Consider the following 25,623-nt stretch of genomic DNA (forward strand, 5'->3'; position numbering starts at 1 on the left):
CAAGAATAATTGGCTTCTTGGCTTTAAATACCTTACTCTTGAGATGAGGACCAACTAGTTCCATCTTAGTTTAGAGAAGCCAAGAAGTCATTTCTAGGTCCTCTCATTTGATGTGTTGCCTTGTGAAAGATCTAGAGCATACTATCAATAAAAAAGAACTTTTATATGTAGGCATACCAGCCATAAACAAACTAATTACAAGACTAGTTGACTTCTTGGCATAATTCCTACAATTAGTTAGCGCGAATTCAATGGATTCCATTGTTGATAAAAACCATCTATGTTAAACCATAGACATAGAATCTTCTAGCTTAACAATGCTCGCTTGACAAACATACTCAGCTTTGAGTTAGCCTTCCTCTTCTCTTGACACCGATTGGCAGTGCATTTATTCATATACCACCACTTAGTGCTATTGTTTGACACAAATTCCGTAGTACTTGCTGCAACACTCCGTGGATTCACTGTGCTCATAACCCCTTGTGCAGATTGTGAATGCAAATTCAAACACAAGTGCACTGAGAATACATTGCCAAACGGCTTAGAGTAATTTGGAGAAGAAAAGTATACTTGATTGCTCAACTGCAAGATGCAGTACAAGCGGCATTGCCGCAGTCACATACCCATGCCTTTGTCTTCTCTCCACACACCAGTCCAAGCTCTCTCCACTCACTTATGAACACACCTTGCAACCCACTATGCACTCTGCGTCCCTCTGTAGCAGCAGCAACACAACACCAACTCATCGACCCCTCCACAATGGCAACTCTCTTCCTGCATTACAACCACACCCCAACACAACTTATTATGGATCCTTTAGATACTCCCTTCTTTAGGCTTGGTATATTTCCTGTGCCAAACATCTTGCCACTGATGTAGCCAAACCATTGGTGAAGATACACCTTGAGATTTTAGTGTGAATTCTTGCCAATACTGTTGGCGGAATCGCGCTGTGACATACTCGGTGCACTGTCTCCATCGTTCCAGGAACTCTACTGTGGTCCATAAGATTTGGACTTTGGGCCACGGCTCGGTTCATCCTTCATTTGCCTCGCCTCATTGTTGGACCCCTTCATTTTGGGGGTTCAACAGTGCCTTTCATGTGTTAACAAAAGTTATAGTATATCCATGTCAGCGCTGCTAGAATCATGGAGGAAAGTTATTATGCAAGCAGAACGACCCTCTCTGGTATTTATATGCTTCTTCCATGGTTACTAGTATTCCATCAGTTTCCATCCATATGGGTATCCATTCAAATCTGATTATCATCGATGAACTCCCTCAATGCCAGAGTATCTTCCTGTCCTCTTGGCTCAAAGTTCAACCTAGAATAAAGAACTTTCCACCTTGTAATTGGCATCATATAGAGAGACAGTGAACTGCAGCATTAAGACACCATGGATTCAAGAAATTGATCAGATGTTTTCTGCAGTGTCGTAAAGTAAGGCTGTGAACACTGCAGTCTGTGGACAAAAGCTGAAACACTGAAGATGGACACACAATACACTTCACATGAAACACTAAGCACATTCCTTTGCTCAGCAATCAAAGCAATCGGTGGCCCACTTTTGTTTGTGACATATTGGAAGGGTTGCAGTCAAGTTGAACCCAAAGGAGAGATTCTCCCCATCACTGCAGATGGCTGCTCCTCTCAAGCTTGCGATGGAACCTTACTGCCATAAGCATATTCCACATTCAAACCATGCAGCACAATTTCCTGCCATGAGCACAACGCATCCTTGAGGTACTAATACGCCCAAGACCAATGACCAACTTTTCAATGTAGTACCACAAAATATGTTCTATATCATGCAATACAAATTGGGTGTCAGGGACATACCCCACTTCCTTCATCTGGTCTGATAACCTGCATAATTCTTAACTGCGTGGGGATGTCTACAGGTGCAATGTATCCCCTATTGTGAGCTCGAGCACCTTTTACACGCTTCTTCCATCCATCTATATTTCTCATATTTTCCTTATTATCCCAGCTTCAGCATATATATTTGATAACAGCACATAGGCAGATGCACTCTGGGGATTTAACTCGAGAACTTGCTCTACAGCATGCTTTGCTACTGCCACATCATCAAAGGTTCTGCAAACACCAAGCAAGGACATCCAGACTGCCTCATTAGGTTCTAATGGCATTTCCTTGATAAAATTAACTGCATCGTGAAGGTGCCCTGCACGGCCAAGAAGATCAACCATGCAGGCATAGTGGCTCATATTTGGTGTGATGCCATAAGGATGTCTCATGGAATTGAAGTAATGGAACCCTTCATCTACTAGACCTGCATGGCTGCATCCATTCAGAACACCGACAAAGGTAACCTCATTTGGCTGCACGCCTTCCTGTTGCATTTGTTCAAACAGTGCAATGGCCTCTTTTCCAAAACCCTGCTGTGCATGTGCTGTAATCACTGCAGTCCAAGAGACAACATCATGTTCACACATGTCATTGAACACTTCTTGTGCATCCTCTAAACTCCCGCATTTCGCAAACATGTCGACAAGGGTGCTCTCCACGAACACATCAGATACTAAGCCACTCTTCTTAATATGGGTATAGATCTTCCTACCTTGTTCCAGGGCTGCAAGGTTGGCACATGCTTTGAGAACATTTACATAAGTTGATTTGTCTGGCTTCACATTATTCCGTTGCATTTGGTCAAATAGTGTCAGAGCATCTTCACTGGGCCCTTGCAGGGCATATCCTGTGATCATCGCATTCCATGACACAACATCTCGTTGGCACATGCTGTCAAAAACTTCACGTGCATCCTCTATGCTGCCACATTTTGCATACATGTCAACAAGAGTGCTTGCAACAAACACATCCAACTCAAGGCCGGTTTCGACAATTTGACCATGTATTTCGTTACCCTGATCCAGAGCTTCCAGGAAGGTACACACTTTCAGAACACTCAGAAAAGTGATCTCCCCTGGCTTCACACCTTCTGTTTGCATTTTCTCAAATAGTTTAAGAGCTTCCTCACCAAGCCCATGTTGAGCACATCCTGCAAGCATTGAGTTCCACGTGACCACATCACGATCTTGCAATGTGTTGAACACTTCCCATGCATCCTCCATACTTCCACATTTTGCATACATGTCAACAAGAGTGCCACCTATGAATACATCCACGTCAAAGCCACTTCTAACTATGTTTGCATGGACCTCCCTGCCATTTTCCAGCGACATAATACCAGTGCATGCTTTCAGCACACTTGCAAAGGTTACCTCATTTGGCTTGGCTTTTTCTTTTTGCATTTGCTGGAACAGTGTTATGGCCTCATCCCAAAAGCCTAGTTGTGCATAACCTGCAATCATTGCCGTCCACGAGACCACATTTCGTTCACCCATCTTCTCAAAGATCTTGACTGCATGTTCGATATTTCCACATTTTGCATACATGTCAACAAGACTACTCCCCACAAAGAAGCCCAACTCTAAGCCACTTCTGATGAGATTGGAATGTATTTCCCTGCCTCTATCCAAGTCTGCCAAACTGGTGCATGCTTTAAGGATGCCAAGAAAGGTGATTTCATCTGGATTGACACCTTCACCTTGCATTCTTTGGTATAGTCCTAGAGCCTCATTACCAAGCCCTTGCTGCGCATACCCTTTGATTAGTGCATTCCATGAGACAACGTTTGGCTCACAAATTTTGCTAAAAGCATGCTGTGCATGCTCTAAGCTCCAGAATTTCGTATACATGTCAACAAGGGTATTCCCCACAAATGAATCAGATTCAAACCCGCTTTCAATAATGTGAGCATGGACACACATGCCCTGGTCTAATGAGACCATGCCAGTACATGCCTTAAGAAGAACAGCAAACAAAACTTTATCAGGTGCTACACATGCTCTTCGCATTTGCACATAGAGGGCAAAAGCATTTTCACTGTGACCTTGTTTGGCATATGCCGAGATTATTGCAGTCCATGAAAAAACATTGTGTGTAGGCATCTTTTCAAATACTTGGCATGAATCCAACAGACTCCCACACTTAGCATACATTTCAACAAGAGTGTTCCCCAAAAATACGTTTGAAACATATCCACTGTCAATGATACAGCCATGAACCCGTTTGCCCTCAGAAAGGGCTTTCACTCTCCCACAGTGCTGCAAAAGGCCAGCATAGTGGTCTACCGAGCTACAACTGCCCTGTTGAACGCAAAAGTCAGAAGTAGCGCCTCATCCATTTGTTGCTCCAAACTGAAATTGGGATAATCTTTACTACCTGTTGGTGCTGCATTTGATCTAAAAAACTTCTCACACATAATAATAAGGTATTTACATATTGTCTGTGATCTAAGAGGTAGTTTCCCTGTTGTTATGTCAATAGTCTCAAGAGGTACCATACCTGCCTAAAATGTGCAATTTCTGGTGTTTCTGAGAGGTATTTCGGCATATATGCCAAAAGGTTTCTGTTTATGTACCCAAAAACTATTTTATTTAATCTATAGTCACCAGTGAAAAAGAGAAGTCCTGACACCTAGTGCAATTCCTGTCCATGCGTTTGTGTATATTGTGGAATTGGCAAGCCCCCACATAGCATGGATCACCTGCTTTACTAGTCATAAAGGGACTCCTGAACTTCTTTAGGGGATGCTCCCTCGTGCATTTCACATCGAGCGGTGTCCCTTTTGATCTAAAGTGCCTTTTCTGGCCTTAGCATAAAGCTGATACAACCTTTTATGTGTGAGAGCCAGCTGTATCAGCTTTATGCTGGCCTTAGCATAATGTAACTTTTCACATGTGAGAACCCAAGCTCTCAAGGCCTTCAAAGCCATTAAAAGATGCTCAGGCAAGTCCCCACATATCACGGATCCTTGTTCCATCGGTCATGAGGGGACTCTCTTGCGGTTCTTACGTGGCTGCTGCGACTCCCCCATGAATTTCATCCCAAAGGGATCCACTTGATCCTATCATCCCATAATATGCCTCAAATATTCAACCTGCTCTACCGTTTGCTGGCCTTCGCATACAGCTCAGACAACCTCTTGATTGTGAGAGCCCACGCTCTAAAGGCTGTCAAAGACATTAAGAAGCTCAAGTTTCTCGTTCAATAGCATCTGTGAGGGCACCTGTGCCAAGAAGGACTTGTATCGGCCACATGCACAGAATGCCAAAACCTCCTGCAGGTAGAGGACCTGGGTGCAGTCAGGTTCATCAAAGCGCTCAAGGCACTCCTGTAAAGTACGAGGGAAAATTACCAAAAAATAAAGCCTTGCGCAATGGTTTGAAACTTTGCAGCACATATAGGTGATTGTTGCAAGGTCGTTGACAGCAACTTTGATTTTCTAAAAATCAAGGTTTAATAAGTCACATTCATTGAGTCAAACATCTCATTAGAAGAAAGGTTAGTGGAGCTCTAGGTCAATAGCGACATTAAAAGCAGCATCTCAAAAACCTACCAAGCAAGTAAAGTACTAAAAACTGTGGAAAATAGAGCACAAATGCACAAAATAAAACCATGACCAACAGAAAAAGAGGCAGTATGCATGTGATCAACAAAAGAAGAGAAAATATCCACAAAAAACAGACAGATCCTAGCAAGAAGGAATCGATTTCACAACAAGAAAGGATGGTCATGCATATATCACAAACATGCTGTTACAGTGTAATGGCATAATCTTCATGAATAGCATGCACCCAACGCTCGTAGCTACTAAGGATGGCAGATAACATCTATCATCCCATCTTTGACAAGGCACCTACGACCATATTTTATCTTCCCCTCTTGTACTCAATATGATGGGACTGCACAAAAGCCGACCACCTCTTCTGTTTTGATGATAGAAAAAACTCTTCAGAGTCCTATGGTGGGTCTTGACCTTAGCACATACATATTGACACCACTATTCAGGGCATGTAGGATTGCCAGCATTTCATGCTTGTACACATAGTAATTGCCCTCCTTTTCATCAATTTTCTGCTTTAAGGCTATCACTCCATCCTTTGCCTACATACGACTCCCAATCCTTTGTCATTGAAATGTGCCTGTGCCACATACAGCCTTGAAAAGTTTTAAGTGTATCAACTCTGGAGCATCTGTCAAAGCACTTTCAGACCTTCGAAACTGGCTTCAGCTTCATGTGATCGCAAGCAGACATCTATCTTGATATAAAATGAAAGAGGATTTCACTCGGGATACTTGTTTCTGTCATATGCACCAGGGTCAAGCCCAAGTGGCAGTGAGAACTGGCTGCCTGGTCAGCAAATCACATCAGATTCGGCATGCTTTGATAAGCAAAATGCATAGAAAGTGGACTGCGGGAGGTGCCTTTTATAGGCAGCCTCAACCCCCTCCTAGTCGGCCCCTAAGGCTGGGAAAACAGCCCGACCACCAGCCAACCAGCCGACTGGATGGTCGGCCAGTTCTGACTTCAACGACATTGGACCGTTTTCGCCTTCTGTTGGAACGGGAATGCCTTGAGGTGGCCGCACATCGATCCGGACAACGTGACAACTTGGCAGCATATATAATATGAGGTCCAACATAGGCGAGACCAAGAGCATATCACTAGTAGTTTCTCATGGCTTGCTCCCAGTTCCTCTCATCCGCAGTACCCACAGACCGTTCATCAGTAGGAAGTCCTTTATCTGCTCAAGAGTCTTCTGTCTTTCAGCAAAGTTCAAAGGACTATTCAATGGTTTCCCTTGGGTCTACCAATCCAGGGGACCATTCAATTTCCACAGTAGCTACATGCAGTGCCTTAGGGTCTTCCACCCATGGGGGTAGTGCAGCCATTTCCACAATGTGCTCTCAGGGGTCTTCCATACTTGGGGCCAGCTAACCTCAAACGTCTAGATGATGAGACTCTTGGGTCTACCACCCACAGGGATCATCTAGCTTCAACAGCTTATTCTCTTCAAGTTTCCACCGGAGAAGATCAGCCAGTTCTTGCAGTTATGTCGAATGGGTCTTAGCTTTATTATGTCAAGTTAGATCCTTTGGGTCTTCCACCCGACAACTCAGTCAGTTGGATCAGCTTTAGCACGGGAGCAGATGGTTTTCACGGCTATGAGTGATGGGTCTTCCATCCTTGGAGATATCTCAGACCCATCAGTAGTTGCCATAGATGAGTCTCTTGGGTCCACCACCCGAACGGAGCTGTCTATTCCCCACAATTAGTTCTCTTAGGGCTTCCACCCAAGGAGACACCCCAGATGCAGTAGATAGGTGTGATGGGTCTGCACCCATCATGCCTCTTCATCAGCTCTGATCAGTTCCTATGGGCCTTCCACCCTAGAAGCTCAGTTGGCTGCATCAGTTTTAGTCAGCACGACTCACATTTCACCTTCTCATCAAGAGTGTTCTGGACTAGGGGGCTTAGTTTCCAATCCCGCTGGCTGTGATGCTCAAGAGGAGAGGGCATCTCAAGAGTTTGCCAGACCAGTTTCAAGCCTAGCAAGATGGAGTACCCTCATAACTGGAGTCAGGTATAGCTATCACCAGTATGGAGGTTGTGATTCCTCGACATTCCGTGAGGAACTCCCCTTTCTCAATTCTGTAGGGAGGCGACAATTGCAATATCAGTCAGTAAAGAGGTTGACGAGGCCTTCCCATTACGTGTCCTTCACTCTAGGAGGTTAGTCATACAAAGTCCTCTACATCAGATCGCGAGCCACCAGCAATAGTAGTGACCAATGTCTACACCAGCAGTTCCCTTGGTGATAATAGTAGTTAGGTTGATTCATTAGAGCTGTGCTCATCAGCCTTAGTACTTCCTCAGTACCTTAGGGAGACATGCTCAGTCCCTGTATCTCGTCACGATGAAGCTATGCCAATCATCTCTCGCTTCTTTCCAGAGGCATACCAATCATTCATGGTACACAAGGTGTTCGCACAGTTCTTTCAGGCAGCATCCCATTCAATTGAGTCATTAGAGGGGTGCCCACAGCTCCTCCATTGCCTCAAAGAGCATCCACTACAATCTCCTCCTTGGAGGGGTGCTCTGCAGTGCCAGACGCCACTCAACTCCTTACCACAGTTCCATCTCTCTCGGAGTTTCTTAGAGAGAGCTATAGTTTCTGCAACTCCCGGCATCACGCAGGCTCTTTAGGAGACATTCCCATCCACAGTTGCAGATTCAAGGAGGGTGGCAGATTTTTATTATCGCACTATCAAAGGAGGCATGTACATTCCAGCTTTCCCTCACCACAGTCATGCAGACAATAGTACCACAGTTTCCAAGAGTGCATGTGAGTATATACCTAGATGAATCCAGGAATATTCCCAAACTCATCCTCTAAAAACACAACATAGTGCAGTTTTAATCTCATGATAGTCACTCACAAGGTTGAAAACCATAAACTCCATCATGCATAGCAGGGACTAGCTACTATGACATCCCCACTGACGTCATCAACGCCCAACAGTGGGTGTAGACCATAGTATAAAAATATGCTCTCACACATACAAATCCACACACCCACACATACTTGAGCATCCATTTATACAAAGTCTTCGTACTGAGTTTCTGTTGGCACTCCGGAGGTGAAGGGCAGACTCAGCCATGATGAAGGCTAGCACTAAAGGAGAAGGCTAATCAAAAGGTAGTCCAAAATCTCTTCATTCAAGCTACAACTGCTTATGAAGTCCAAACATTTTCATTTTAGTCTCTCCCCAACGAGCATCTAAATCTAAATCTAGCTGATAGGGCAACGCACCATTTAAGATAGAAAGAATTATCACAATACCAGCAGGCCGCAACTTGGACGAAAACTTCACAAGGTGAAATTTGCATGTCCGCTAATACCTAGATGAATATACCTAGATGAATCCAGGAACATTCCCAAACTCATCCTCTAAAAACACAACATAGTGCAGTTTCAATCTCATGATAGTCACTCACAAGGTTGAAAACCATAAACTCCATCATGCATAGCAGGGACTAGCTACTATGACATCCCCACTGACATCATCAACGCCCAACAGTGGGTGTAGACCATAGTATAAAAATATGCTCTCACACATACAAATCCACACACCCACACATACTTGAGCATCCATTTATACAAAGTCTTCGTACTGAGTTTCTGTCGGCACTCCGGAGGTGAAGGGCAGACTCAGCCATGATGAAGGCTAGCACTAAAGGAGAAGGCTAATCAAAAGGTAGTCCAAAATCTCTTCATTCAAGCTACAACTGCTTGTGAAGTCTAAACATTTCATTTTAGTCTCTTCCCAACAAGCATCTAAATCTAAATCTAGCTGACAGGGCAACGCACCATTTAAGATAGAAAGAATTATCACAATACCAGTAGGCCGCAACTTGGACGAAAACTTCACAAGGTGAAATTTGCATGTCCGCTAATACGGCAGAAGCATATACCTAGATGAATGCAGGAACATTCCCAAACTCATCCTCTAAAAACACAACATAGTGCAGTTTCAATCTCATGATAGTCACTCACAAGGTTGAAAACCATAAACTCCATCATGCATAGCAGGGACTAGCTACTATGACATCCCCACTGACGTCATCAGCGCCCAACAGTGGGTGTAGACCATAGTATAAAAATATGCTCTCACACATACAAATCCACACACCCACACATACTTGAGCATCCATTTATACAAAGTCTTCGTACTGAGGTTCTGTCGGCACTCCGGAGGTAAAGGGCAAACTCAGCCATGATGAAAGCTAGCACTAAAGGAGAAGGCTAATCAGAAGGTAGTCCAAAGTCTCTTCATTCAAGCTACAACTGCTTGTGTAGTCTAAACATTTTCGTTTTAGTCTCTTCCCAACGAGCATCTAAATCTAAATCTAGCTGATAGGGCAACGCACCATTTAAGATAGAAAGAATTATCACAATACCAGCAGGCCGCAACTTGGACGAAAACTTCACAAGGTGAAATTTGCATGTCCGCTAATACGGCAGAAGCATATACCTAGATGAATCCAGGAACATTCCCAAACTCATCCTCTAAAAACACAACATAGTGCAGTTTCAATCTCATGATAGTCACTCACAAGGTTGAAAACCATAAACTCCATCATGCATAGCAGGGACTAGCTACTATGACATCCCCACTGACGACGTCAGCGCCCAACAGTGGGTGTAGACCATAGTATAAAAATATGCTCTCACACATACAAATCCACACATCCACACATACTTGAGCATCCATTTATACAAAGTCTTCGTACTGAGTTTCTGTCGGCACTCCGGAGGTGAAGGGCAGACTCAGCCATGATGAAAGCTAGCACTAAAGGAGAAGGCTAATCAAAAGGTAGTCCAAAATTGGGCGATGAGAAGAATGAAGACAGAGGTGAAAAGCATGCATGCGATTGAGGAGAGAAAGGAGCGAGCTGAGGATGATCTCGACGAAAGGAGAAAGACGAACTATGTTATTCAGAGAGAGAGGGCGTTCATATAGAATGTGATAGTTAGTTTTGCAGCTAGAACCGACGTGCATGAAGGCTTAAACATGTGCGCCTCATGACGATTATCCTAACACACTCAATTTAGGGTTAATTATTTTAAGACCCCCCCTTAACTCCAATTGAGTGTTTAGAGTTTATCCTATGGCTTCATGAGGCCAATTTCCTGACAACATTTCCAATGTTGTGGAGCTCGAAAAGCTTTTGTGAACACATCAGCGATCATCCCAATGGTAGGTACATATTTCAATTAAATTGTGCCACGATCGACATGATCTTTTACGAAATGAAACTTTAGATCAATGTGTTTTGTTCGATCACTTTGACAGATGTTTTGTGCAATAGCAATGCACGACTGGTTGTCGCTGTGTAGTAGAAAGGAGCTCTTTAAAGGAAAACCTAGTTTGTGAAGCATGCCTTTTATCCATAGACCATCTAAAATAGCTGTAGCGACCGCCATGTATTCTGCTTCAGTAGTAGACATGGCAACATAGATGATGCGATTTCCATAGCCTTGAACTATGAGGATGCCAAAGATAACAAACCAAGTGGGTTTGTGCAAACTGGGACTCGGTTGCAAGGACACTCCATGTATGGGGTACTGTTGATGTAGATGCTGCAGTATGCTCACCTCCCCATCTGTGAGCGCGAGAGCATGGGGGAGGTGGACCAGGGTAGGTTAGAGGTGAAATAGGCAGACCAAACTAAGAAGGCAAGGCTGCCACATGGATAGCATTGGGCTGTCATGTGGGCAGCAAGCAATCAAAGTACAAACAAGAAATAGGACTGCCACATGGTCAGCACATGGGCTGCCATGTGGGCAGCACATTCAGAAAATGTACCTGGCTGCCTGGACAGATCTGCAACTGATTCAAAGATGCAGCAATGCATGGGAAACTGCCTGGAACAGGTGTGATGCCACATGGTATGGTCTGGAAGGTGTTCAGCTTTGGTACGGCCTGGAAAAGGAGCTGGAACACACCCGGGACACCTCTGGTACCAGGAGCAGATCTGCATGGAGTCTGCAAGGAAATCGGGCCAGGAATGGGCCTGGAAGAGATCCCAAGACAGGGCAGAACAGCCTGGGCCAGTGGCTGGCTGCCACATGGCCAGGTGGGGCTGAATTTACAGACCCAGATTAGGGCTGCCTGGGTCAGCTATTTTGGGCTTGACCAGTCGGCTTTTTTGGGCCCTCTTTAGACCTATAAAAGGGAGCCCCCCAGGGTTCATTCGCTATGAGCAGATTTTGGAGCACTTCCAGTCAGCTTCAAGGTGCCGTCCAGTAGGACTTGGTGCAGCAAGGGAAGAGGTTGAGTGCATGATACAAAGGAGTTCACAGGTCTTCACCATTGGCAGCCCTCAAGGGCAGCAAGAAAATTGGGATCAAGGGGGATTGCCAGGGTGGCACACTAGACATAGTTTTTTGTGTTGTGTCCACATAGGGCAGAAATATATATATGCTTGTTCTACATCTCTCTATTGTGCATTGTTGCTGCACATCTATGCTAAGTACACATTAAGGAAAGAAGTTTGAGATTGAAATACACCTCTATTTGAGTTCCTGGGCTCCATAACCTTAACTCCACTGTGCATACCCTCTGTTTGTGTTCTCTAACATGGTATCAGAGCCTTGACGGAAAATTACAAGTGGTTAAAGCTGGAAGGCAAGGACCTTGGGAAAGGATGGGCTTGATTCAAGCTTCGGACTCAGCTTCCGCATCTGAAGGATCAGTGCCCTTTCGAGAAGGAGGGTGACTCAGATTCAGACAAGTGTACAACGTTTCTACTGTATCTCTTTTCATTTCATAATCATGGCTGTAAGATATCCAATTCCAAATTTTGGGGAAACGGGCGAATTGGATGGGACAAATTATCCTTTGTGGGAGATGAAGGTGTGGAGCCACTTGGTCGCGAGATCAACAAAGCCTATAGCAATAAAGAATTGGGTGACGCATGATGCAGAAGTCCTGGTCATTATAATTGGCACCACTAACGATTTGGTGCCCCCGCACATCCAGTTGGTGTACCCTTCCCTTGCCACGTGGACCATATTGAAGAATATGTACGAGGTGAAAAATGATACTAGGATTCTAGACCTCAAGATGGAGCTGCACAGCATGAGCATGGATGAGGGGATTCAATACAAGATAACATCACGACAATGAACATCGTCAAACAAACTCTTAGCAATTAGTCAAGCTAAGGATTTGGCTAGGATTGTTAGGCTATTGCTTGGCATCTTTCCCAAAAGCTACAAAGGTTTGTCTGAGGTCAAAGTCCACTTCATCCCAAAATGTCCAATCTACTACCAACTCTTCACATGTGCTAATTTATTGTCTAGTTCTTTCAGTATCTAGACATTTAAGGATAACAATGCTCATTTTGTTTATAAACCACCATTGAAAGGCCTCCCTCAATCACTAGAGCAAATTGGCACCACTATTGACTCCTCACAATGTCATGTTTCTAACTCTCTCTAGGGGAGACTTTCTAGCCACTAGACTGACTAGCACCCATCATCATGCACCAAGGGATGATGCATGAAGTGGCATTACTTCTAACACAAGCCATGCATATTTGTCCCTTTGTTTGCTTAGCCAAGGATACATTTTTTGCCTGGAGTCTGAGATGGCAAGACAAGGGACACCCCATTAAAGATCTCTGCAGTCCTCTAGTTGAGTGACCTCGGTTTGTATTCTAGCCCCACTGCTTCGTCCAAAGAGGATTAGGAAGTTATGAATTGGATAGCAAAGCAAGTAGAGGCTATGGCTACATGCTAGAGCGGGAAAGGTGGCTGCAATAGACGAGAAGAGAGGCCGCTGACAGCTCATGTTGCTGTTGCAAATTGCTCCATAATCACATTCAAGGCACGAGAGGATAGATTGGCAAATCTTTGCCAAACCAAAGTTGAAAGATACCAAGATATGGACAGCAAAAGGTCTATAGGATCGATAGGCAAAAGAGAGAATACAAAGAGTCCATGATAATCAGCCGTCATGTCAACTAGGATAATGAAAAATAGAGAGTACAAAGTACTTGTACCTAGACCTAGGACTAAGTGTCCTAGGTGTCACATAGGACTAAGTGTCCTATGTCGCCTGAAAGGCACTAACACTACAAGTGCCTATATTTATGCCTACAAGGCACATACCATGGCCTATAGGGCATCACTAGAACCACCAGGAGATGGCCTACAAACTCCCCTCATTGGGATGGGCTGAAGTACTCTGGAAACGTCTGAAAATACCTAGTATTTTTTGGTCATGGTGGCACATGTTCATCCAAAAGGATATAACCACCTATGAATGTACAAGGGATGTCAGATCATGTAACAAAGGGAACCGAGTGTAAAGCTTGTCAGAAGACTTCGAACTTGGGACGAGGAAGTGCCTTTGTAAACATATCTGCTATGTTGTCCTTGTGGGAAGATTGGACTACTCTATGTCTCCTGTTGACAACCGCTCCCGAACATAATGATAGTGAACTTCAATATGCTTGGTACGCGCATAAAACACTCGGTTACGCGCAATGGCCAAAGCACTCTCGCTGTCAGTGTAGACAATAGTGGAGGATGTCTGGCCAATACCAAGATCTGTAAGTAACTGTCAAAGCCAAACACACTCTACTATAGCAGTGAAAGCTGCCCTGTACTCAGCCTCACAGCTAGATGTGGCAATTGTTGGTCACTTCTTGCTGAGCCAAGAGATTCATGAATTGCCAAGCAAAAAACAATTGCCAGTATGTGACACTCTGGTGTCGAAACATCCTGCCCAGTCACTATCCGTGTAAGCATGCACGGTAAGTGAACCCTGATTACCATAGAAGAGGGCTAAATCCTGAGTGCCTCTGAGATATCTGAAGACTCTCTTCACTGCTTGCCAATGTTGTGAACTAGGCATGTGCATGAATCTGCTGAGCTGAGATACTGCATACGTAAGTCAGGTCTGGTGTGACATAAACAAATAAGGCATCCAACAGCCTATAAACAAATAAGGCATCCAACAGCCTACTGATAAAGAGTGATATCACATGGTGGGCTCCCATCATGAGCTGAGAATTTGAAGCCAAGGTCCACTGGAGTAGAGATTGGCTTGCAATCCTCAAACTGAAAACGATCAAGGAGCTGTCCAATATACTTGGACTGAGACATCATGATACCCCCCTCAACATGAGCAAACTGAATGCCCAAATAATAATGGAGCTGTCCCATGTCTGACATGTCAAAAATCTGCTGCAAATCAGCCTTGAAAGCTGCAATTTGCTGAGTATCTAGCATATCATCCACATATAAAATCAGCACTAAAAAATCAGATCCACTCCCATGGACATAAAGAGTGGGTTCTGTGGGACTATTCTGAAAACCAAGGGATAGTAAGTGTGCATGAATTTTGGCATACCATGCCCTGGGGGCCTGCTTCAAACCATAAAGGGCTTTTCTAAGCCGGCATACCTTATTTTCAGAATTAACAACCTCAAAGCCAGAAGGTTGTGTGACATAGACTTCTTCCTGCAGATCCCCATGAAGAAAAGCAGTCTTGATGTCAAGTTGGTGCACTTGCCAATGATGATGGGCTGCAATTGCAATGACACATCTAATGGTTGAAATCCTAGATGTGGGAGCAAATGTCTCCTCAAAGTCAATGCCTTGTTGTTGGGCATACCCTTTTGCAACAAGATGGGCTTTGTATCGATCTATGCTGCCATCAAATTTCCTTTTTAATTTGTAGACCCACCGGGTACCAATGACATGCTTGTCGGGAGGGAGATCTACTAATTTTGTCCATGCCTCACAACCCATCGTCCATACAGCCCTACTCATCGTCCGTACAGCTTTCGTACAGTTTGTTGTACATCCCCGTCAAACCTCCGTACATCTCCCATACACCTAACAGGTTGCATTGGCCTATAGTTCTGGGAGGCCCCTACCCCCTAGCTGGGCTGAACCCCTGGCCCAACCGGGGGGTTAGTTTAGCCCGAGGTAGCAACAGACATGGCCACCAAGGAATGGCCTCTCCTCTCCTCGAAATCCCCTCCCTCAACCCCAGCAGCCTCAGCCAGCAAGGCCCGATATGCCTAGTTGCAGCGATGACACCCTCTCCGTCTGCACAGGCCCGATATGCCAAAGCCAAGACACCCTCTCCGTATGCTCACTCATACGTACGAGGAGGTCTGGATCGACCCATAATTGGGCACCATAAGCAGATTTTTTATCTATAGCAGCAAGTAACAGAGTTAAAGATACAACTGGCAGATGCAATAGCTAGAATTCAGGTTCTTAAAAGACCTAGCAAGCAGGCAGTAATTGATGAGGCTGTAAAGTCTTGCAAGGCTTCACCCCCTACCCCCCAGCTAGTCTCTACAGTCAAAGATCTAGTTCATACTGAAGTACAGACCGCTAAGAAGGAAGTTGTGGAGTTTGATACCAAAGTAAATAAAGCTGACATTGAGGAAGAGACTAAAGAACACGCAGCTAGACGTGATAATGCCTTGAAGATACAAATAGGGGGACTTCCTGAAGGATGTATAAAGAAGAGGACTCTTTCCGTGACACTATAGCACATGTCAAAGCAGCCATGCCTAACATTGATTGGACGGTTGACAAGGGTCATGATGTCGATGATGATGATGAACCTAGACCAACTCAAATCTCACAGTCTATATACCTAGATGAATCCAGGAACATTCCCAAACTCATCCTCTAAAAACACAACATAGTGCAGTTCCAATCTCACAAGAGTCACTCATAAGATTGAAAACCATAAACTCCATCACGCATAGCAGGGACTAGCTACTATGGCATCCCCACTCACGTCATCAGCGCCCAACAGTGGGTGTAGACCATAGTATAAAAGTATACTCTCACACATACAAATCCACACACCCACATATACTTGAGCACCCATTTATACAAAGTCTTCGTACTGAGTTTCTGTCGGCACTCCGGAGGTGAAGGGAAAACTCAGCCATGACGAAGGCTAGCACTAAAGGAGAAGGCTAATCAAAAAGTAGTCCAAATCTCTTCATTCCAGCTACAACTGCTTGTGAAGTCTAAACAATTTCATTTTAGTCTCTCCCAAACGAGAATCTAAATCTAAATCTAGCTGATAGGGCAATGCACCATTTAATATAGAAAGAAATATCGCAATACCAGCAGGCCGCAACTTGGACGAAAACTTCACAAGGTGAAATTTGCATGTCCGCTAATACGGCAGAAGCATATACCTAGATGAATCCAGGAACATTCCCAAACTCATCCTCTAAAAACACAACATAGTGCAGTTTCAATCTCACAAGAGTCACTCATAAGATTGAAACCATAAACTCCATCACACATAGCAGGGACTAGCTACTATGACATCCCCACTCACGTCATCAGCGCCCAACAGTGGGTGTAGACCATAGTATAAAAGTATGATCTCACACATACAAATCCACACACCCACACATACTTGAGCACCCATTTATACAAAGTCTTTGTACTGAGTTTCTATCGGCACTCCGGAGGTGAAGGGAAAACTCAGCCATGACGAAGGCTAGCACTAAAGGAGAAGGCTAATCAAAAAGTAGTCCAAATCTCTTCATTCAAGCTACAACTGCTTGCAAAGTCTAAACGATTTCATTTTTGTCTCTCCCAAACGAGCATCTAAATCTAAATCTAGCTGATAGGGCAACACACCATTTAAGATAGAAAGAAATATCGCAATACCAGCAGGCCGCAACTTGGACGAAAACTTCACAAGGTGGCATGTCCGCTAATACGGCAGAAGCTTGTTTGAGCTGCAGATGAAGGAAGGGGTCTCCATTGCTTCTCACTTGAATGAATTCAATATTATTTTCAGCCAGCTTCAGGCTCAGAAGATGAATTTTAATGCGGAGACTAAGGCAATAGTATGTTCATTGCCATCCTCATGGGATACCTTCCGTACAGCTGTCAGTAACTCTACACCTGGTGGAGTACTGAAATTTGATGATGTTGTGGGTAGCTTGTTGGCCGAGGAGATTAGACGGAAGTCTATGGATGGCAACAAGCAAGATGCAGCCTTAAATGTGCAAAGGGACAGATCACAATTCAGGGGGAAGTCCCAAGAAAGAGGGAAGCCTCGTAGCAAATCCAGGGCGCGGAACATTGAGTGTTACCACTGTGGCAAGAAGGGCCATGTGATAGTGACAATGACGTTCTCTTCATGTCTAGTTTATCTGCAGAGTTGCTTACCACTTCAGATGATGCATATTCCCAGGATTGGATTTTGGATTATGGTGCTTCATTCCATGTTACTCCCCATAGGGAATGGTTCTCCACTTATGACAGTGGAAACACAGGTTGTGTGCATCTTGGAAATGACTATGCATGTGACATAGTCGGAGCAGGTGACATAAAGTTTTCTTTTGCAAATGGGTCTGCATTTGTTTTGAAACATGTGAGACATGTGCCTAAGTTGACCAAGAGTCTTATTTCAGTGGGTCAGCTAGATAATGCTGGTTTTCACACCACTTTTGGCTTTCAGAGTTGAAAAATTCAGAAGGGCTCTATGCTTTTGGCCAGGGGTGCCAAGTGTGGGACTTTGTATCCCTTACATGTATCAGGGGTATTTGATCATGTTGTTGCAATAACCGAGCAGCCAAGCACTTCTTTGTGGCATTGCAGGTTGGGGCACATGAGCCAAAATGGAATGAAACTCTTATGCCATTTGGGTTATGTACCGCATTTGAGTTTCTCTGATTTTGAATTTTGTCAGCACTGTCTCTATGGGAAGCACACTAAATCAGCCCATAAAAGAAGGGGAAAGAAAGAGTTTGAAAAGCTTGATTTGGTGCATTCAGACGTATGTGGTCCCATGCCTACACGGTCATTAGGCGGGGCTGAATACTATGTGACATTCATTGATGATGCAACTAGGAAAGTGTGGGCTTATGCTATAGCTCGAAAGAGTGATGTGTTCCAGGTATTTCAGAAATGGCTGGCCTTGGTTGAGAATCAGTCAGGTAGAACGCTTAAATGCCTACGGACTGACAATGGTGGAGAGTATCTCTCTCATGACTTTCAGCATTTCTATGATACACGTGGGATTAAGAGGGAGCTCACATCCCCTCGTACTCCAGAGCAAAATCCAGTTGCAGAAAAGATGAACCGTACCATTCAAGAAAGGTTGCAATGCTTGCTTTCCAATGCAAGTCTTTTTGGTGGTTTTTGGGCTGAGGCAATGAAGACTGCAGTGCATGTGATCAATAGATCACCTAGTAAGAGTTTGGATGGTGGTATTCCTGAAGAGGCATGGAGTAGCAAGAAGCCTTCTTACTCTCATTTGCGTATATTTGGGTGTGAGGCATATGCACATGTGCCAAAAGAGCTTTGAAAGAAGCTAGATCCGAAGTCTAAGAAATGCATCTTTCTGGGTTATGGTGAAAGTGGAGAGATGGGCTATCGTCTCTGGGATCCAGAAGTAAAGAAGATCATACGCAGCCATGATGTGGTCTTCAATTAGAAGAAGATGCATAAGGCACCCATGAGGGATGTGGAAATGAGGAGAATCACTTTCCAGGATGTGAATCCACCTGCATATGTTGATAAACCAAATGTGCAAGAAATGGTACCAGTACTCCCACAGGTATACAATCAAGGGTAGATGATGAATCATCTATTGGTGGAAATGATGAGCCAAATGTGGTTGATATGCAAGTGGGACAGCAAGCTGAAATGCCCTTAAGAAGATCATCTACAGTGTCTAGACCGCTTGATAAGTTTGTTCCAGGGGTAGACTATGTGATGCTTACTAATTGCGGGGAGCCTTCTTGCTACAGAGAGGCTATGATGCACGAGGATCCACGCAAGTGGGAGTATGCTATGCAATCAGAGATGAGTTCACATGTGAAGAATAAGACTTGGGACTTGGTTTCTTTGCCACATGGAAAGAAAGCATTGCCATGTAAATGGGTCTACAAAATGAAGGTCACAGGTGATGATGTGTCTAGGTACAAGGCCCGTTTGGTCGCTAAAGGGTTCAAGCAAGAGAAGGGTGTGGACTTTGATGAGATATTCTCTCCGGTTGTGAAGATGACCACACTTAGATGCATGCTTGGACTAGTGGCATCCGAGGATATGAAGCTTATGCAGATGGATGTCAAGACAGCTTTCTTGCATGGGGATTTGCATGAGGAAATTTACATGGTGCAGCCGGAAGGCTTTGAAGAAAAGAGCAAAGAGCATTTAGTTTGCAAGCTGAAGAAGAGTCTTTATGGTCTTAAGCAAGTGCCTAGAGAATGGTATCAGAAGTTTGATGCTTTCATTCGGTCCCAGGGTTTTAGAAGGAGTGAAATTGATCACTGCCTCTACACTAAAAGAGCTAAGGATAATAGCCTGATAATCCTGGCACTATATGTGGATGATATGCCATTGGCTAGCAAGAATACTTATGAGCTAGATGCATTAAAGGCCAAGTTGCATGAGACCTTTAATATGAAGGATTTGGGACTTACAGGTCATATTCTTGGTATGCACATCACGCGTGATCGGAGTAGGAAACTCCTTTGGCTTTCACAAAAAGAGTATGTTACAAAAGTATTATAGCGTTTCAATATGGAGGGGGGGAAGGCAGTAAGTACTCCATTGCCTCCATATGTGAAACTAAGTCATACAAATAGTCCCAAATCAGATGAGGAAAGGGCCATGATGGCCAAGGTTCCTTATGCATCAGCAGTCGGGAGTCTTATGTATGCTATGATAGCTACTGGCTTGATCGGCTAGTGGGAGATTTGGGGATTCATACAGGTGTACCAACATTGCATAGTGATTCCATGAGTGCTATTCAGCTAGCACAGAATCCGGTCTTTCATGCAAAGACCAAACACATTGAGGTCAGGTACCATTTCATCAGGGAGGTACTCGAGCACAAGCGCATAGAGCTTGTCGAGGTTCATACAGATGATAACCCTGCAGATATGCTGACGAAGAGTCTACCTAGTCAACGATTTGAGTATTGTCGTGTATTGATGGGCACTAGATAGTATGCTCACTAGTTGTTCTCCCTTAAAGGCACATTGTCCTTTAAGTGGGAGGTTGTGGGGGTTAAAGGTCACTGTGCCTTTACCGCGATTATGTACAATACTCAAACACATATATAAATGAAAGAAAAAGAAGATTAGGGTGGTTCTGCACCCACCAAAACTTGTGTGGCTCTCTGTCTCTCTCTCTCTCCCTCTTCTGTTCTTGCTTCCGTTGTGAGCACTCTCAAGGTATTTAGGTGCCCCGAGAGTCTTCCAATGTCCGTAGGTACCATTGGGGCAACCTCTTCTGCTTCTCAGTGGGAGGAGGAACTAGAACTGCTTCTGGAACATCCTGCTCTTCCTCAGTACCTTGTGGAACATCAGCTTCCGATTTCGCTACCTCTTGGATGGTCAACCTGGGGCAAGGTGGGTTCGGGGGTTGAATAATCTCCTTCTCCTCAATCTGAGGCTCCTCCTGGGGTTCAGGTTCCTTTTCCTCGAAGACAACATCCCGACTGATAAGTGTCGCTTGATCCCATGCTTGCGACAAAATATGTTGAACTCATTTGAGGTTAATTCTCCCCCCCTGTCTGTACAGAACGTCTTGACATCCTCCCCTGTCTCCTTTTCAAATCTGACCTTCCAATCCTTGAACTTCTCGAAAGCCTGTACTTTTTGGCCAAGCAATACACCCAAGTCATTCTACTGAAATCATCCACAAAGAGAAGTAAGTACCTAGATCCTGCCCACGATGCTGTAGACATTGGGCCACAAATGTCGGCATGAACCAACTCTAGTGGTTTGCTAGCCCGAAACGAGGCCTCTTGTGGGAACTTATCCCTATGCTACTTGCCTTCTAAACAAGCCCTACAGACACCATCCTTGCCTGTAATTGGTGGAAGTCCATCCACCATCTTCGACTTTGACATTTCAGCCAAAATTCCATACCTGGCGTGACCGAAGCGCTCATGCCAAAGTTTGGACTTTCCGATGTCTTCATGAACCAACATTGCACTGAGGCGGTACAGTCCGTTCTCTTCAACTCGTTGAGCCACCATCTGTCCATTTGCTTTGAATGTCACGGTGACCTTGCCATCTTGAAAGAGAACTGCCATGTTGTTTTTGTCCATCTGGCTTACAGATAGTAAGTTCTTGCAAAGGTTGGATAGATAAGGTACTCCAGAGATATCCTTCTTCTCACCCGTAATGTAATGAAAGGAACGCTACTGATGCCCTTCACAGGACACATCCGGCTATCCCCAGCAGAAGCTTTGGAATCCGAGTGTATACTTTCCATGGTTTTGAACCAAGTCTTTCTGTTAGACATGTGCTTCGAAGCACCACTGTCAACATACCAACCCTCTTTTCCTTCACTGACTGCATACGCTGAACAATGTTCATTGATTAAAAACAACTGTCCAGTCGTCACATTGACAGAATCATTCTTAGGCTCTTCTTTGTTCCTGGCTTCTCTCTTCCGCTTCTAATCCGCTTTCTTCTTTCGGCATTCTTTGGCGAAGTGGCCAAGCTTGTCACAGTAATAGCACTTCATTTTCTTCTTTCGATCAACGTCCTCTGACTTCTTGAACTCCTTTGGCTTGCCTTTTCCAGGCTTGTCTTTGGCCACTAATGCCTTCTTGTCGGTTTGCGTAAAGAGTTTCTCTCGAGCCTCCTCCTGAAGTAGGAGTGGGCTAAGCTCCTCAAAGGTGATTGGCTTAGTCCGTTGACCCGCAGTGACCGTAGTCACAAAACTTTTAAAACACCGTGGCAACTTGTGGAGTGTGAGCAACGCCAACTGACTCGAGTCCACCTTTTGACCAACCGCTGCGAGCTGGTCCCGCACGACTTTCACCTTTGTCAGATGGTCATGCACATTATCACCCTCATTCAATCAAGATTATAAAGCTGATGCTGAAGAGTAATGATACGGGCTGTATTATCGGTTTCACACAGCTCCTTCAGTATGACCCACACCTCTGAAGGCGTCTCTGCCAACTGGATATGAGGAATCACAGCATCTGCTGTCATGCCAATTAGCACTGCTAAGGCTTGAGCATCCCTCTCCTCCCATGCACTGAGTTCATCCGCATCTGCTTCAAATAAAACCTCACTTCTTTTGTCCACAATGTCCTCCGGCTTCTCCTCGGTCCCAATCACTATCTTCCACAGCTTCCGTGCCAACAGATGGCTTCGGATCTTGACTTTCCAAATTGAATAGTTCGTCCCATCGAGCTTTCCAGCTTCACCAAAATTGGGAATAAATGAAGAAGGAAGATGACTGGAGAAGGAGGAAGGACGAGCAGTGGGTGTAGAGGCTTCTGAACGCTGATCCATCTCGGTGAATAGCAAACTGAAAAACTGAAGCAAAAAAGATGTACTGACCTCCCGTGCTAGCCTGAGCTGAAAACAGAATCGCCTTTCTGCCAAGGGACTCCTTCCTTCAGAGAGTGCTTTGATGAAGAAGAGTTGAGAGCCTATGGCTATGATACCATGTTAGAAAACAAGAGGGAATGAATCACTCAAACCTCCAGCCAAGATCTCTCCAACTCTTACACACACTCAACTCAGATAGATGATCACAGATGCAATAAACACTCTCACAGAAATAAATATGGATGGAGAGAGAAAGAGAGTATACTCATCCACCAGATGGTGGGCAGAAAAATAGCTCCAAGGGAGTAGTACAAAACACAGCAAAGTGCTGGAGAATATTGATGGACTCTCTCTCTCAGCAACTGCTCCAGATCTGAGTGCTGAACACATCCTTGGAGAGGGGCTTTCAATCTTGCACTGGATGCTGGAATGAATGGAGGAGTAGGCCATTTATAGGCACTGCCCAGGCCCCTTGAGTTAACCGACCAGCAGGGTCAGTACCCTGTCTGGTGGCCGATCACATGGGCCCTAGAAAACCGACCAGGGTTGGCCCTGGTTGGTGGCCCTGGTTGGGCCGACTTGGCCTGCCACAGGCCCCTAGGCCGTTTATAGGCACTGCCCAGGCCCCTTGAGTTGACCGACCAGCAGGGTCGGTACCCTGTCTGGTGGCCGACCACATGGGCCCTAGAAAACCGACCAGGGTTGGCCCTGGTTGGTGGCCTTGGTTGGGCCGACTTGGCCTGCCACAGGCCCCTATATAAGGGTGCCCTGTGCAGCCAGTGTGCACTGCTGCAGGAGCCCCCATGTGAGGCCTAAAGCCCCGTTGTACCTGCTGTTGCAGGCTGCAACCAGCCCGTGTGCTGGTTGCCTATGATGCCGGCCTGAGTCTCTCTCTCTCTCCCCAGCCCTCCTACCTCTCACTGCCCCTTGTCCCCTCAAATCGGGGGCTCACAGGAGGGCACAGTGAGTTTCTAACAGGTCTTCCGTGGACGTTAATAGACTTTCTTTCTTTCTTTCTTTCTTTCTTTCTCATTAAGGATTTCAAATGTGCTAAGACACCAACGTAGATGTGGAGACACTTTGTCCATGAATTATGTAATACATTAGTCTTCTAAGGCACTAGGATGGACCCTCATTTCTTAACTGACATTTGAACTCTGATTCTGGTTTCTGTAGTCTTATAGACCTTTCGGACTTTCGTAGACTATAATATACTTTCATTCCAGGTCTTATATGCATTCTTGAAATATGAATGGAGATACTTTGGATAGAGAGAAGGCTATATTCTCGGCTGGAAATGAACAGAGGTTGCCGTACTCTCTGTTTCGTTCTCCAAACCTCCACCTCTGCGCGAGTCAGATTGACTTTCTACTTAGTATCGAGAAGACAATCTACACTTTCCCGTTAAGCATTTATACCGGTTTCCGTTCTCATGGTGCACTTGGGTACGTTGTCTTCTGCGTCCAGGCCCCAGTATTCCATGACACGCTTCCTACCTCATCTAGACCAGCAACAGTATATCTAATGACCGCAATACGCAGCACTCCCACATATCTTTACAAGGGCAGACACAGCACACCGTGTTACAGACTTCATGTCCACTATGCATGGTACAAAAACTGACCTCTTGCCTATCCTCCTCTTATCAAAAACTTATAGCGAAACGACAGTTGCCGCATACCACATACCGCATATCGCGAGCGGTAAGAAAGGCAGTCGATCTCCACGTCATTTAGTGCCATCTCAGACTTACGGATCAAGGGTCCCCCATTCATACTTCTCTCACACAAATCCGAGGAATGTAATTCTTCCTGTACGAAAGCCATTTTAATTTCGACAGTCAACTCGCTGAAATCATCTTCCCAGCAAGACGAGAAATGGCATTGATCTGAAAGAGGCAGCCGAAGGAGAAGCTGACTGGCTAATGCAACCACCTTATCCATACTGTCAGAACACCCGCGAAAGCAATTCGGAGAGTAATCTTGCCACACACGTTCCGACCTCCCGTCGTGGCCTGAAAAGCGGATAAAGAATCAGCGAGTAAGTGTAAGAAACAGAATTTTCCAACAGGAGGGGCTAGAAAACATAAGAACTCACAAAATCGAAAGCTGCGGAAAGATTGGCAGCTGCTGTGGAGATACAAACGACGATCGGAGAAGAGATCGCTACGACAGACGCAAAGACTGTGCGTGGCGACTGCCATTTTTCAGATGCATCTAGGACTTCAAAGAAGATTTGTAGGCTTCCTCTCTAAACTAACAAGCATCAAATGAGATGAAGCATGAGATGAAGCCCCTATTAAGTATGACATGTCGCATGAATTTCTTATGACTACTACCAAAATCAGCACCAGGATTTTGATGTTCCACCCGTGTCCACCACCCCTTTGTACACCGTGTTCACCCTCAGACAAACACATTTTTGGCAAACATCCTCCGGCCCTGAAATTTGAAGGTCTGCCCTGACCTTGATATTGAAAGAAAATGGCTTACTTGGCTTGGTGGAGTTGAATCTCCTCTATGACTGTGTTGGTCTACAGCTAGACTACACATCGAAGCGTCAAATGCAACAAAATATTTTTATCTTGATTCGCTGCAATGGATCAAGAGGTAGTTTTGATGAAGAGGATTTAATGTGTCTAACCTATTAAAAAGTCAAACTGTAGATTTGAGGTGCTTACCACATAGAGCGCGATTTGGTGATCATTTTTGTTTTTGGATCACCTCCAAATTCCACCTGGATCAAAAGTTACACTCGTTTGAATTTTGAGACATACTTTGTCCAATGAGTGGTCCAAAATGATGATGGTAACGTGGTGATGTGGCAGACTGAGGTCACATGCCAATTACAAAGTGTGCCTATATGGCACTGC

The 25,623-nt window shown here is 44.8% G+C and overlaps 1 protein-coding gene across 1 annotated transcript; it reads right to left on the reverse strand.

Moving 5' to 3' along the window:
• Positions 1-358: 358 nt before the first annotated feature.
• Positions 359-24,990, reverse strand: LOC147894918 (pentatricopeptide repeat-containing protein At2g03380, mitochondrial-like). Its single transcript, XM_087383689.1, has 4 exons — positions 24,849-24,990; positions 24,686-24,765; positions 24,440-24,562; positions 359-4,170 (listed from the first exon to the last, which is right to left on the reverse strand). The coding sequence occupies exons 1-4, from the start codon at positions 24,952-24,954 to the stop codon at positions 1,969-1,971; spliced, it is 2,511 nt and encodes an 836-aa protein (XP_087239815.1). The 5' UTR covers positions 24,955-24,990; the 3' UTR covers positions 359-1,968.
• Positions 24,991-25,623: the final 633 nt, after the last annotated feature.

The sequence above is a fragment of the Dipteris shenzhenensis genome, chromosome 13 (assembly GCF_047967505.1).
Source record: "Dipteris shenzhenensis isolate YYH24624 ecotype China chromosome 13, Dip_SZ_1.0, whole genome shotgun sequence".
In the NCBI taxonomy this organism is placed as follows: domain Eukaryota; kingdom Viridiplantae; phylum Streptophyta; class Polypodiopsida; order Gleicheniales; family Dipteridaceae; genus Dipteris; species Dipteris shenzhenensis.